The sequence below is a fragment of the Furipterus horrens genome, unplaced genomic scaffold, assembly GCF_987537825.1.
Source record: "Furipterus horrens unplaced genomic scaffold, mFurHor1.1.pri manual_scaffold_3, whole genome shotgun sequence".
In the NCBI taxonomy this organism is placed as follows: Eukaryota; Metazoa; Chordata; class Mammalia; order Chiroptera; family Furipteridae; genus Furipterus; species Furipterus horrens.
Window position 1 is genome coordinate 140,459,910 of NW_028327173.1, and position 13,297 is coordinate 140,473,206.

Sequence of the window (13,297 nt, forward strand, 5' to 3'; positions counted from 1 at the left end):
TGAAGGTAGGTGCTATTTTAGAGTGTGGGTCAGGGAAAGCCACTTTGAGGAGGGAGTATTTGAGCAAGAACTTAAAAATATTACAAGGAAACAAACCGTAAGAATATATGAAGGGAAAGCATTCCTTATATACAGAGCACAGGAAATACACAGAGCCCTGAGATGAGAAATTTTATCATCCATCTTCCACTGATTAGGCGAATTTTGGCCTAAATAAATATAAAACATCTTTGATACATTAGAACAACTTACTTAACTTTTTAAAAATCTACATTATTTGAAAAATAGGGATTATAATTTCTGCAGCAGAAATTATAGTAGATGAGATACTGAGTATAAAGCATCTATGATTTCATTTTAACTGATAAAATGGTGGTAGCTGTTACTTTATTAGAAATTATTAATGTTATTGTCACCCCTATTTTAAGCTTTCAAAATTAGTTTTCCAACTAGTATTCTTTAGTATCTTTGTTTTTTGTATCTTTTAAAATTTGTAAAATCTTAAATCAGATACTAGTGCTTTAGGAATGTCATAATCTTAATAATATAGGACCATTACTTCACCTTCAGAATATTATGCTTTTGATTATCATTCTACTCTATGCTTATTGTTAAAATATGAATGACAGTAGAGACCTCTTTCTCCAATTACTTTTATTTCTCACAGTTTTTTTGTGATAGAGGCAACTTCCTATTTATTGATGAGTTGGATTCCAAAAAATTGATTTTTTATAGATTGCTTAATAATCAGATTACATGTGTTGACAGAAATAATAGTTTACTCTAATAGTTACTGATTTCCAGGAGTCTTAGTTTATTTTTTGTCTCATTTGTGTTTCATGGATGCAGTTTGTTCTTATCTCTAAAGGATTTTTTGAAAGCCAGGTTTATTGAATTATATTGTACATTTGATAAAAATTCACCCTTTATATTGCATAGTATTTTTTTTTTAAGGTTTTATTTTTATTCGTTTTTAGAGAGAGGGCGAGTGAGGGAGAAAGAGAGGGAGAGAAACATTAATCTGTGGTTGCTCTTGCGCACCCCCAGCTGGGGACCTGGCCTGCAACCCAGGCATGTGCCCTGACTGGAACTTGAACCTGTGAACTTTCAGTGTGCAGGCAGGTGCTCAGTCCACTGAGCCACACCAGCCAGGGCTCTACTTGTTCTTAAGCTCACCTTTATCCTCACTTCTTGTGGTCCTCAATATTGCCAACTCCTGAATTTTTTAGGGATTCTGCTTTTTACCTTTCCTCACTGCTGATTTAGGATTTGGCTTTGTCAGATCTATCAAGTTATTTATCACTTCTGCTTTGCAGTTTCCAAAATGTTGTTGTCATCACCTCCTCTTCCTTTTCCTTATGGGTTTTATGTCTTTAAAAAGTTCTTACTGTCATTGTAATGGACTCTCAGGGAAAGATAGAATGAATTGCATGTTTAGTCTGCTATGTTTAAATGTCTCCTTTTCTTTAAAAAAAAAAAAAAAAAAAAAAAGCCTTACCTGGTGGGTAAGACCCTTTATGATCTAGCTTCTGCCTATCTCTCCAGCCTCATCTCTCACTTAGCTACAACCCACCCCCAGCCTAAACTCCAGTCACATGCATCTGCTTCAGATAATGGCAAACAAATCATGTTTTGTCATGCCTTTCAGTTCTGTATGTGCAGTTTGTCCTTTAACTCTCCTTTGTGAAGCTTTACTCACTCACATGGGTATCCCTCTGTCAGTGCTTATTGTATTACTGCAATTATTTATTTACTTTTAAAAAAGTCTCATCCAAGACTGGAAGGACTGTTGTTCATGGATCAGTTATAATTGGAGGAATAGGAGAGTGGGTTATTTTTTTCAAAGGTAGAGGAAAGCTTTGGTGAGCTAGTTGCAAGAATGAAAGAAAAATGTAAGGATTAGACATAAAACAAGTCATATATGTGGTTTGGTTTTGGTTCCTCTGACTGCTTGTGGTGATATATGTGATTTGGTTCTGAAATTTTAGGCCTCTGTACATTTGGATGCCTTAAATATCACTACTATACACACAGACCCCATTTTATGACCTGTAAATTTAAATTTAATATATGGCTAGTGATATGGAAAATGGGGAAATTGGCATTTTGCATTGGCCCAAAATCCATGCCACATTGTTACAGGTTGCAATTAAAAAGAATGAGAACAGAAAGAGCCTTAATTTCCTAAAGTACTTTACCTGTGCTTCCTCTGTGTTTAAAGTTTTTAAAAAGTATAATTAGAACTATGTCCTCTGTTTTACTTGTAATCCTGTTTTATATAGTGTGGAACTGTTGTTGTCTTTTTAAATGGGTGTTAAGGAAATGATCAGGTTCTTTTGCTTTTTGTATTTTCCATTTATTATTTTTATTTTGTTGTCTAGGTATTTAAGAGATTATGGCATCTGAAACCCACAATGTTAAAAAACGGAACTTTTGTAATAGTATTGAGGATCATTCCATTGATCTTCCTAGAAAAAGGAACTCTAATTTCACTAACAAGAACATGAAGGAGGTAAGTCCATGGTTTCTAGGTAACAGGTAAGACAGTATTTTAGTCTGGTCAGGCCAAGAATACCATAACAGAATTCCACAGACTGGGTAGCTTCAAGCAACAGAAATTTATTTCTCACAGTTCTAGAGTCTAGAAAGTTCAAGATCAAGGCTTAGGCAGATTTGGTATCTGGTGAGGGCCCACTTGCTGGTTCATAGATGGCTGTCTTCTCCCTTTGTCTTCACATGGTGGAAGGGATGAGAGAGCTCTCTGGGGTGTCTTTTATAAGAGCACTAATCTCATTCATGAAGATTCTACTCACATGATCCAGTCATCTCCCAAAAGCCCTACCCGCTAATACATCATTTTGGTGGTTAGGGTTTCTTTTCTTTCTTTTTTAAAAGATTTTATTTATTTATTTATTTTTAGGGGGAGGAGAAAGGAGGGAGAAAAGGGAGAGAAGCATCGCTTGGTTGCCTCTCACGTCTCAAGCTGGGGACATGGCCTGCAACCCAGGCATGCACCCTGACTGGAGACTGAACTGGCAACCAGCCTTTTCGTTCACAGGCTGGTGCTCAGTCCACTGGGCCACACCAGCCAGGGCATGGATTTCAACGTATGAATTTTGGGGAGACAGTTTTTCATTCCATCACAGACAATTTAAACTGTTAGGGCTATGGATAGTTTTGGTTAAATTATTTAAACAATGGGAATTAATAATTCTGCTTAACTTGTCAGAATTAAGTAGAGTCAATGAAATATTCTACAGCTCTAAAAACTTTTTAGGCAGTATACTATTTTGATAGGATATAATTTAATATTTTAGTTTAATATTAAAGAGGAATCTTAGAGGTACTTTTTGTTCACCACTGCAAGGCATATCAGCACTGATACAGTTTCTTTTAAACCACATTACAATTCAACTTATTAATTTAAGCACCCTGTAAGTATGATATGTGACTTTGGCATATAAAAGAGGGAGATGGATATATCAAAACATCTGTATACAATGTGGTTGTAACTAATGATTGACAAAAGCATTAGAACAGGAAAACAATTTCAGATTTGTTGATATCAATCACAGAGTTTACATGGCTTTATTTAAAAATTTAAATATGCGGCAACTATTTATTTTAATTTTTCAGGTTAAGAAATCTCCAAAACAGTTGGCTGCTTACATAAATAGGTAAGTAATCTTTAAAGTTTATGGGAAACAGTAAATATTGAAAGTTGGGTAAGAGTAAAAATAGGAAAAAATGTAAGTACTATTTCTCTTTTATTATAACAATAATTAACTTATTATCAAACAGTTCCTTTGTGGTAGGCATCAATATTATCTCTAATCCTTATAACAGTCCTACTAGGTAGGTATTGTTACCCACTAATAATTGATGAGGAAAACTAAAGAATAGAGAAGTTAAGTGATTTGTTCAGAGTTATACACCCAGAAAGTGGTAAAAATGGCATTCATTCTCAGATCTGGTGAACCTCTCCTAAACCACGGGTTCTCAAAGTGTAATCTGAGGACCCTGAGGGTCTTTGAAGCCCTTTCAGGGAGTTTTTGAGGTCACTATATTCATATCAATACTAAGACATTATTTACCTTTTTTATTTTTATTTTCTTACAAGTGTACAGTAGACTTTTCCAGGGGTTACATTTGATATCACAATAGATTGGAGAAGCAGATAATGGGAATCCAGCTGTCTTCTGTTAAAGCAGATATTAGAAATTTACAGAGATGTAAAACAGTGCCATTCTTCTGTATGTATATATAGGATTTTTTGGTAAATATTCTGTGTTAAATGAACTAACCGATTTTCTTGGTTTTAATTCCTAATACAGTAAGTATTGATAAATATTACATTAAAAAATTCTTTTGAAAGAAACAACAGAAGCTAGGGAATTGAAACAAAGGCAAACTAAACAGGCAACGAGAGTGGAAAAAGAACCATAGGTACGGGGAACATATTGGGGGGAGGTCAACAGGGAGGGGGAATGGGGAGAGGGAGGGAGATGATATAGGAATTAAGGATCATGGTAGGAGGGAATGGAATAGACAGAGAGAGGTTGAGAAGAACTGTATGCACAACCAATGGACATGATCTAAAAGGGGGGGACAACTGGAGGGAGGGGGGCCACCGGGTGGAGGGGAGCAGAGGGAAGGGAAATTGGGACAAATGTAATATTATAATCAATAAAACACATTAAAAAAAAAATTCTTTTGAGACCTCAAGAACTTAAAAAATTTTTTGATTAAATTTATTGGTGTGACCTTGGTTAATAAAATTATAGGTTTAAAGTGTACAGTTATAATACATCATCTGTATATTGCACTATGTGCTCACCACCCAAAGTCTAGTCTTGTTCTATCACCATATAACTGACTCCATTTACCCCTTACTCCCATCCCCTTTTTTCTCTGGTAACCACCATATTTTATCTGTATCTGTGAGGTTTCTTTTGTCTTATTTGTTCATTTGTTACTTTCAGTTTTATATCCCACATGAGTGAATTCATATAGTTCTTGACTTCTCCCATCTGACTTATTTTGCATAGGATGATACTTTCAAGATCCCCCCATGTTGTCATGAGTGGCAGTATTTCATCTTTTCTTATGGCTGAGTAGTATTCCATTGTGTATACATACAACTTCTTTATTCAGTCATCTATCAAAGGACATTTTGGTTGTTTCCATGTCTTGGCTACTTTGAATAATTCTGCAATGAACATGGGGGTACATAAATCTTTATGAATAAGTCAAAATTTTCAGGTAGATACCCAGAAGAGGGGTAGCTGGATCATATGGTAATTCCATTCTTAATTTTTTTAGGAACCTCCATACTGTTTTTCATAGTGGCTATATTAGTTTACATTTCCACCAGCAGTGACTGAGGGTTCCTTTTTTTCTACAACCTCTCCAACACTTCTTATTACTTGTCTTATTAATAGCCATTCTAACAGGTATGAGGTGGTATCTCATTTTAATTTTGATTTGCATTTTCCTAATAGCTAGTGAAATTGAGCATTTTTTTATATATCTATTGGCCAGAGAAATGTAAGTTTAGGGGACCTCAAGAATGTTTAAGAGTGCAAAGCATAATGAGGCCAAAACATTTGAGAACCACTATACTAAACCATGAGATGTGCCCTATTGCGGTTTCTTATTCAAATAAAATGAAATGTACTCAACCTAATCAAAATCAACTTTAATATGTTCAAACACATATAATTGTTAGAAAATGTTTAGATGACTAGAAATTGTTATAATTTTCTTACTTCCAGAATGGCCTGTTATATTTCCTTTTAAAGACATATAGCTATTATTATTCTTTTCATTTTCATTTGTTATAAAGTATCATCCTTTTCATTGCTTTTCAGATGGTTGGTAATTTCCCTCTTTTACCTAAAATTTAAGATGTTTAATTCTCATTTTACTGGATTGTCATCACAAAATATGGCCTATTAAATCTCTGTTTAAAAACTTATAAAGATTTTCATGTTGTTCTATTTTTCATTGTTACAGAACAGTTGGACAAGCTGTGAAAAGCACAGATAAACTACGTAAGGTGATCTACCACAGAAAGAGAGTTCATCATCCGTTTCCAAATCCTTGTTATAAAAAGAAACAGTCCCCTAGACGTGGGGGCTGTGACATGGCAAATAAAGAAAATGAACTGGCTTGTGCAGGCCACCTGCCTGAAAAATTACATCATGATAGTCGCACATATTTGCTTAACTCCAGTGATTCTAGTTCTTCACAGACAGAAAGCCCCTCATCAAAATATAGTAGTTTTTTTTCTGAGGTAAGTTTATAAACTTAACTTTATTCTTGTTGTACTCTTGGTTTTGTTCTTTGCTATATTCTGCTAGCAGAATCATTTGCTATCCATTGAATTTGGATTTATTTGAATTATTACAATTCTCTGATAAAGATTTCCTGAGTAACCAAATTTGAATCAGTAGTTTATTCCCTTTCTCTTAAGTTACTGATATGTGAGGTGGCTTGAAAAGACTGATAAGCTACTATAAATATCCAGAATGACAGGTTGGCCAGTAGAGATTTAAAGGAAAGGGGAAGAAATCTTGCCTAAAAAGTGGACCCCAAAAACCAGTTATCCAAGCACATTTTGCTGGGCTCTCAAAAATCACCTAGTAGGCAGCTTTATTTTGGCAAACTTACTAACATGTGTGCTGCTCTTCTGGCTCCGGCAAAATTAGTTATTTGAATAGACTCAAGGGAATTTTGAAGGGATGATAAAAAACATTCTAAAACTGGATTGTTATGATGGTTACACAACTCTATAAATTGGTTTAAAATAATTGAATTACATTTATTTTTAAGATTTTATTTTTAGGGAGAAGGGAAGGGAGGGAGGGAGAAAGAGAGAGAGAGACAGACAGACAGAGACTGACAGAAAGAAAGGAAAGACAGAAAGGAAGGATGGAAGAAACTACATACATACCTTGAAGAAAAGGAACATATGTATCTACAGTACATAACCCAGAAATCTGGTCTTGATTGGGACCTAGGTTGTTTCTTCAGTTGAATTGAGGGAATAAATATTGAGTCCAAGTGCCTTTTAAAAAGTTTCGGTTTTGCATTTGAATTAGTGCCACATTTTTTTCAAGACCCTCTCTTTACTTTGCTCTCTGATTTTGATTACTTTCAGAAACCTTCCTTAGCCTCACACTTAATAGATTTGTTGATTGCTCTTGTTGTTTCAAGCCCTTTTTCCTGATTGATGAGTGCCTGTTCTAAAAACCTAAATATAAAAGTGATGCCATATTATTTTGTTGAAGTTCAAATACATGTCACCTTTAATCTAGCTCTTCTAGTTCTAAAATTAATCCTACAGAAGTATCTGTAGAAGTGCACATATTTATGTATATAATAATGTTAATTGATGCATAGTTTTAATAGGGAAAAACCAGAATCTAAATAAACATAAAGACTAGAGAATGTGTAATTGTTTTCTAAAAAGAAGGTTGATCTGTGTTTTGACATTGAAATATCTTCATAATATATACGTTAAAAATCAAGGTTTTCAAAAATATATTGAATGCATAACTATAATATTTTATATCTTGTAGGGACCTAATTTGTCTTTGTCTAGAAAATGGTTTGGAAAGATACATACCAGCCTGTTAACTGTGATTACTTCTGGGCAGTGACAGTAGATGTTTTTGTGGACAGGTAGAGTAGTAACTTAATTTTAGGCAGTTCTGCATTAATTAAAATTTTTTTAGCTTTGCACAGTGGCAGTATCATAGCCAATGAGGTTTATCCAAGGTGCAGGTATTGCTCATTGTAAGCTTTTTACAACAGTACTATATCACTTTATTATGTAGAAAACATGAATAAATGAATCAATTTAAATACTTGTCCCAGAACTGAATATTTATGGTTCCCTTCTATATGCTATTCAGTAGATAAAGACTTGTTTATATGTTTACCTTTTTTTAAAATTCATATTGTAAATTGAATCCTAGGTTTGTAAAAAATAATTTATTTTTACAAATAACTGATATTCAGAAGAAAAATGGTAGCAAATAAGAGATAGTATTGGTAAAAAATAAATAGGTCCTAAGTTTATTCAGATCATTTGTTTACTATGTTCAACTGCAATTTTCTTTTTTTCATGTGTGGGTCAGTAAAAGGAGTTACCTTTGTATAATTTTTTTCCTTTTAAAAAAATTTAGTGAATTTATTAGGGTGACATTGGTTAATAAAATTATATAGGTTTCCAGTGTACAATGCTATAATACATCATCTGTATATTGTACTGTGTGTTCACCACCCAAGTCAAGTCTCTTTCTAGCACCATTTATCCCCCTTACCCTCTTCTACTTCCCCCACCCACTTTTCCTCTGATAATCATCTTTGTGTAATTTAAAAATATGTCTACCAGAATAATTTAATTGAAACAATGATTTCATATCATGTTTTAATGTGCTTTTTAAAGAAATTTGATTATTGCCTTTCAGGTTTCCCAGGACCATGAAACAATGGCACAAGTTTTGTTTAGCAGGAATTTGAGATTGAATGTAGCTTTAACTTTCTGGAAAAAGAGAAGTATAACTGAACTTGTAGCTTATTTGGTGAGGTAAGTGTGACTTTTTATGCTTTTTGTTCAGTAAAAGTAATTTCCAGTGTGCTATCTAGAAGTGCCTCTTCTTTTTTGTTATTACTGGCTAAAATTTTAAACTACTATGTTTAGCGTCAACAGAAACATTCATCACCAGTCTCAGAGTAACCAAAATATTGGAAACCATGTTTTATCAGACTGAACAAAGCTATTAACCTTCTCTAAGATTCTTATCCATAAAACTAAGAGGTACCAATATGGAAAACTTTTAAGCATTACCTTCTCAAATGTTACCTTAGTGAGGACTTCCTTGACCACCTAATTTTGAAATATACATTTCTTTACTCCCTATCTTTTCTGTTTTATTTTTCTCCATAACACTTACGACCATCTACACATTCTATATATCTTACTTGTATATATGTTTATTGTCTGTCTGCCTTCTTCTCCCACCCAGTCCACACTCACATACATAATATAATGCAAGCCCTATCTCTTTGTTTACCATTGTACCCTTAGCCTCTGGCTAATCATAGACACACGGGTTATTTTTTGAATGAGTGAATTTCTCAGAAGCAGTGTGAAGGTCATCACAGTAAAATAATTGAGGAAATTTGTTATCAACGCTATTCTTTTGTGTACCCACAGGATAGAAGACCTGGGTGTGGTGGTGGATTGCCTTCCTGTTCTTACCAATAGGTAAGAAGGATATTTTTCAGAAAATAAATTAGTTTAAAAAAGGACAAATTATGACCTATTCATATTTTTATAACTTAGTATTTCTTTAGTTTACAGGAAGAAAAACAGTATATCTCACTTGGCTGCTGTGTAGACTTATTGCCTCTAGTAAAGTCACTACTTAAAAGCAAATTTGAAGAGTAAGTGCAAATCTGAATCTTAGTTCATTTTTCTTTTTCAACATCCTTGATTTTGTGCCCTGTGAGTGCATTAGAAGTAGATTGAGCTCCATGAAACATACATGGTTTCTCTTTTCAAGTTGCTTAGAATCCATTTAGGAAAAGAATGTGAAGTGACTAAAGAACAATTACAAAAGCATCTATAAGCAAGTTATATAAAATGTAGTTATGTGAAAGTGAAATAAAATTTTAAAAGAGGGAAAGATTGTATGTATATATATTGTGTTTTGTTTGTTTTTTGAGTAGAGGAATATCATTTTTTGTAAAGGCTTTTTGGATGAAGATACTTGAATTTTGTAAAAAAATGTCATTTCAGATATATAATAGTTGGTTTAAACTGGCTTCAAGCAGTCATTAAAAGGTGGTGGTCAGAACTATCTTCCAAAACAGAAATTATAAATGATGGGTGAGTATACCTTTAAAGATAACCTCATGGTTCTAAAACTTTTTTTCCAGAAAAGCAGCTGTATTAAACTAGGTGTTAATTTTATTTCATGATCGTCATTATATAATATTTAGTCTCTTCATTTTCAGAGAAATATTAAATCATTATACTGTTCATATGTGGAAATTACACATAGAAGTTGAATTCCAGAGCCCAGTATCCCTGGTCTCTATTCTTCTAGCAAAACCCTACTCTTCATTTTAGAAGGAAAAAGCACAGCAGTGGTTTAACCCTCTTTATAATAACGGAGAGAAAACAAGAGGGCCTTTAGTGAAATAAGTTAGGCACAGGAATGGAGGCATCTTTTGTCTACCTAGACATTAACCTCAGAATCCAATGTGGATTATTACAATTTTAAGAACTGTATTATAATCATCATAATTTCAGTATTGCCTTGATGTGAAAATAATGTAGGTATTTACCAAATGAGCCAGATTAGCATGAAGCTACAAAAAATATCTCCAAATAGTCTCCTTAAAATTTATAGTTTTCTTTTCAGACTCTCAAAGTTTTCCACTTCATACCCAAGCACAAGTTGCCTAAATGCTTCAAATGCCTAGTTTTCTTCCTTGCATTAACAACTAAGTAACCTTTAATTTATATGATTGGCATGTACAATTTTAAAGAGTTGCTTGACTTCAAATAGTATGATTTTCTCTGATAAATACTTGAAAAACTTAAAATTGTTTTCATTAAATGTATTTACTACCAAAGTTCATGTATTTGCATTCTCATTTTCTTCTTTTTTCCTCTTAGAAATATTCAGATTTTAAAACAACAATTAAGTGGATTGTGGGAACAAGAAAACCATCTTACTTTGGTTCCAGGATATACTGGTAATATAGCTAAGGTAATCAATAATAATGCTTAAAATTTTAAGGTTAGAGTCAATATTTAAGCTTAATTAAAATTTAGGAATAATATGTTAGTATTATACTTTATAAATGAACCCTTTCAAATCTTTAGGCAAAGTAATTCAGTACTCTTCATAAGGTCTAAAGTCAATATCATATTTGCAAATGCTTAGGGTCTTTTGTTGGATATGAATGTGACTTTGGCAGGGAACACAAGAATTAGACATTAAATGTGTTTCAGATATAGCCACAGAAATAATGCGCTAGAGGTTTTTTAATGATCTAGTTCCAGTCAGAGAAAAATATTTCAGAAAGTTAAAAATCCAGGTAAGGAAAGCATCTGAAGATGAGGAGGAATACAATTCAACGGTTTTGGGGTATCATACTTGACTTTTGCTGATATTATGCTCTTTGGAAAGTAAACTGTTCAGCTGACGGTATGGATTTGGTACTGGTCTTTAGTCACTTGCTTGTCTCTTAAAGGAAAAGGTACATTGGATTTTAATATTTAAACCCTAGGAAATATTGGTATATAAAATACAAATAGTTGCACACACAAAAGAAATCATTGTTAAATGTCTCTGACCTTTTACTGAGAATACTGCTTTCATAAATGGGCATTAGCTAGAAATATAAAAGTGTTCTTTAATTTTAAAAAATATAATATTCTAAATATGAGGATTTATGTTATAGACTTATTTGTAAAAATTTTCTTGGATTATTTTCAAGGAAAGAAGTAAAATGATATATCAAGCATGTGTGTTACCACTTACAATTTTACTGTGTAGAATTTGTGATGAAAATTTTATAAACAGAAATCAATTTTCCAGAAGTTTTTTTCTGCTCTTCTTTTGATAATGGGGGTAAAAATGAAGTGTAAAAGCTGAAAGAAAATGGAATACTCTTAGAGCATACATGATATATCACATTGTTCTGGAGGGGTCTTATATTTTGGTGATAGAACTGAAAAATTATTGTTTCCTTAGAAGTTTGCTTTTGATTGTAATTTTTTATAAAGAGAAATTTTATTGTGAACATAAGATTAAGATAAAGACAATATTAAGTGATTGAAAGTTCTATTGAAGTTCATTTAGCTATGATAAAAGCTCTTTTAGAATATTAAACCCTCAATTGTGATTTTCTTGAGGGTAGAAATCAGAAAGATAGGTTATCATCAAACTGAAGGAATTGCTGTAAATGACTTAATGGTCTTGCCTAGCTATAAAGGCAGAGTTGCTTGATCATAGGAACCAAAACATTTACTCAGCACATCTCAAATGTTTATTGAGCACATGCTCTATGCCTGGCCCTGTGCTAAACAAACACATTAAAAAGGCACATTTTTTTTTAAAAGGCACATCTTTTGCCCTCATAAGGTTACAAAGGGAAACTAAGGCAAATCAAATGACAAAAGGAAGAAGAAAACGGGTTGTGTATGTGTGTATTTACTGTACTAGCTAATAAAATGTTTTTGTTTTATTCTCTAAGGATGTAGATGCTTATTTATTACAGTTGCATTGAAAGACTTCGTCTACTAAAGAGCATTTGGTTATTCAAAACACCCCTGGACTATCTCATTTCCAAAAAGTCTCATCAGAGAACTGTGAAACATGGAAGATATTAAAACTTTTTTTAAAAACCACATAATGAAACCACTAATGAAATGCTAACAATCTACTTCACATTGAAGTGGAAAAATATCCGAAAGGAGCGGCTTCAACTTCAATAAGGTGAAAGTGCACTCTGAAGATTGTTCACCTTTGCTGCATTTGGAATTTATATGGTTATTTGATAACATTGTTTAAGAACTACTGGATCTTAATGCAATCCTGCATAAGAATACACTTTATATTATGTGAAAAAATAAGACAGACCTTATTACCAGGAACCACAGAGACCAATCATTATTACTTTTTTTAAGATTGTGTTTTATAAGAAAACACTCAAATGTGTGCAGCTATTTTCTTATGTTGAAAACACTTTGAAAGTTTAAAACATCATAGCAAATAATACTAAAAGTTTTTATCCACACTGAGATACTGTGTATACAAAATGCCTTAATTATTAATAAGCCAATGTGTATGATACCAATATCTGTTTTAAAAAAATTAAAACCAACCATGCTTCTGGCATGAAAATTATGGAATTAAATCAGGGGTTTCCATTCATGGAGAATGTTGTTAAAACTTATTCCATACCATCTTTAACACTTGAGAATATTTTTAATATCTCTGTTTTTTTTTTTTTTGCCAGAATTGTCATGTCATGTATGTATGTGTTGTTCCTACATAAAAGAAAAACGTGACTATGTATTTGTATGAGTGCTTTTGCTGGAATGTTCATATAGTTGGCTAATTTATATTTACTTTCTATTGTATATAGATTTCTAATATTTTCTGTGTCATTTAAGCTTTCTTCATTTGAGTAAATTTACTAAATATTCCTTGTTTTTGCTTTTTTAAAAAATCTGGTTTTGTATGAATTCTAATTCTTTTTCACTACA

The 13,297-nt window shown here is 32.8% G+C and overlaps 1 protein-coding gene and 1 non-coding gene across 2 annotated transcripts in view; both read left to right on the forward strand.

Moving 5' to 3' along the window:
• KATNBL1 (katanin regulatory subunit B1 like 1) overlaps positions 1-13,052 on the forward strand; it is a 33,534-nt gene extending 20,482 nt beyond the window's left edge. The window contains exons 2-10 of the mRNA XM_090271937.1: positions 2,382-2,512; positions 3,637-3,677; positions 6,016-6,295; positions 8,478-8,596; positions 9,227-9,277; positions 9,367-9,456; positions 9,812-9,901; positions 10,697-10,790; positions 12,283-13,052. Coding sequence (XP_090128063.1) covers positions 2,396-2,512; positions 3,637-3,677; positions 6,016-6,295; positions 8,478-8,596; positions 9,227-9,277; positions 9,367-9,456; positions 9,812-9,901; positions 10,697-10,790; positions 12,283-12,315 — 915 coding nt within the window. The 5' untranslated portion in view covers positions 2,382-2,395 and the 3' untranslated portion in view covers positions 12,316-13,052. The remainder of the gene's footprint in view (positions 1-2,381; positions 2,513-3,636; positions 3,678-6,015; positions 6,296-8,477; positions 8,597-9,226; positions 9,278-9,366; positions 9,457-9,811; positions 9,902-10,696; positions 10,791-12,282) is intronic.
• On the forward strand, positions 7,738-7,873 carry LOC150016212 (U4 spliceosomal RNA). The gene has a single exon (XR_016510254.1). It is a non-coding gene; the product is annotated as a U4 spliceosomal RNA (small nuclear RNA).
• Positions 13,053-13,297: the final 245 nt, after the last annotated feature.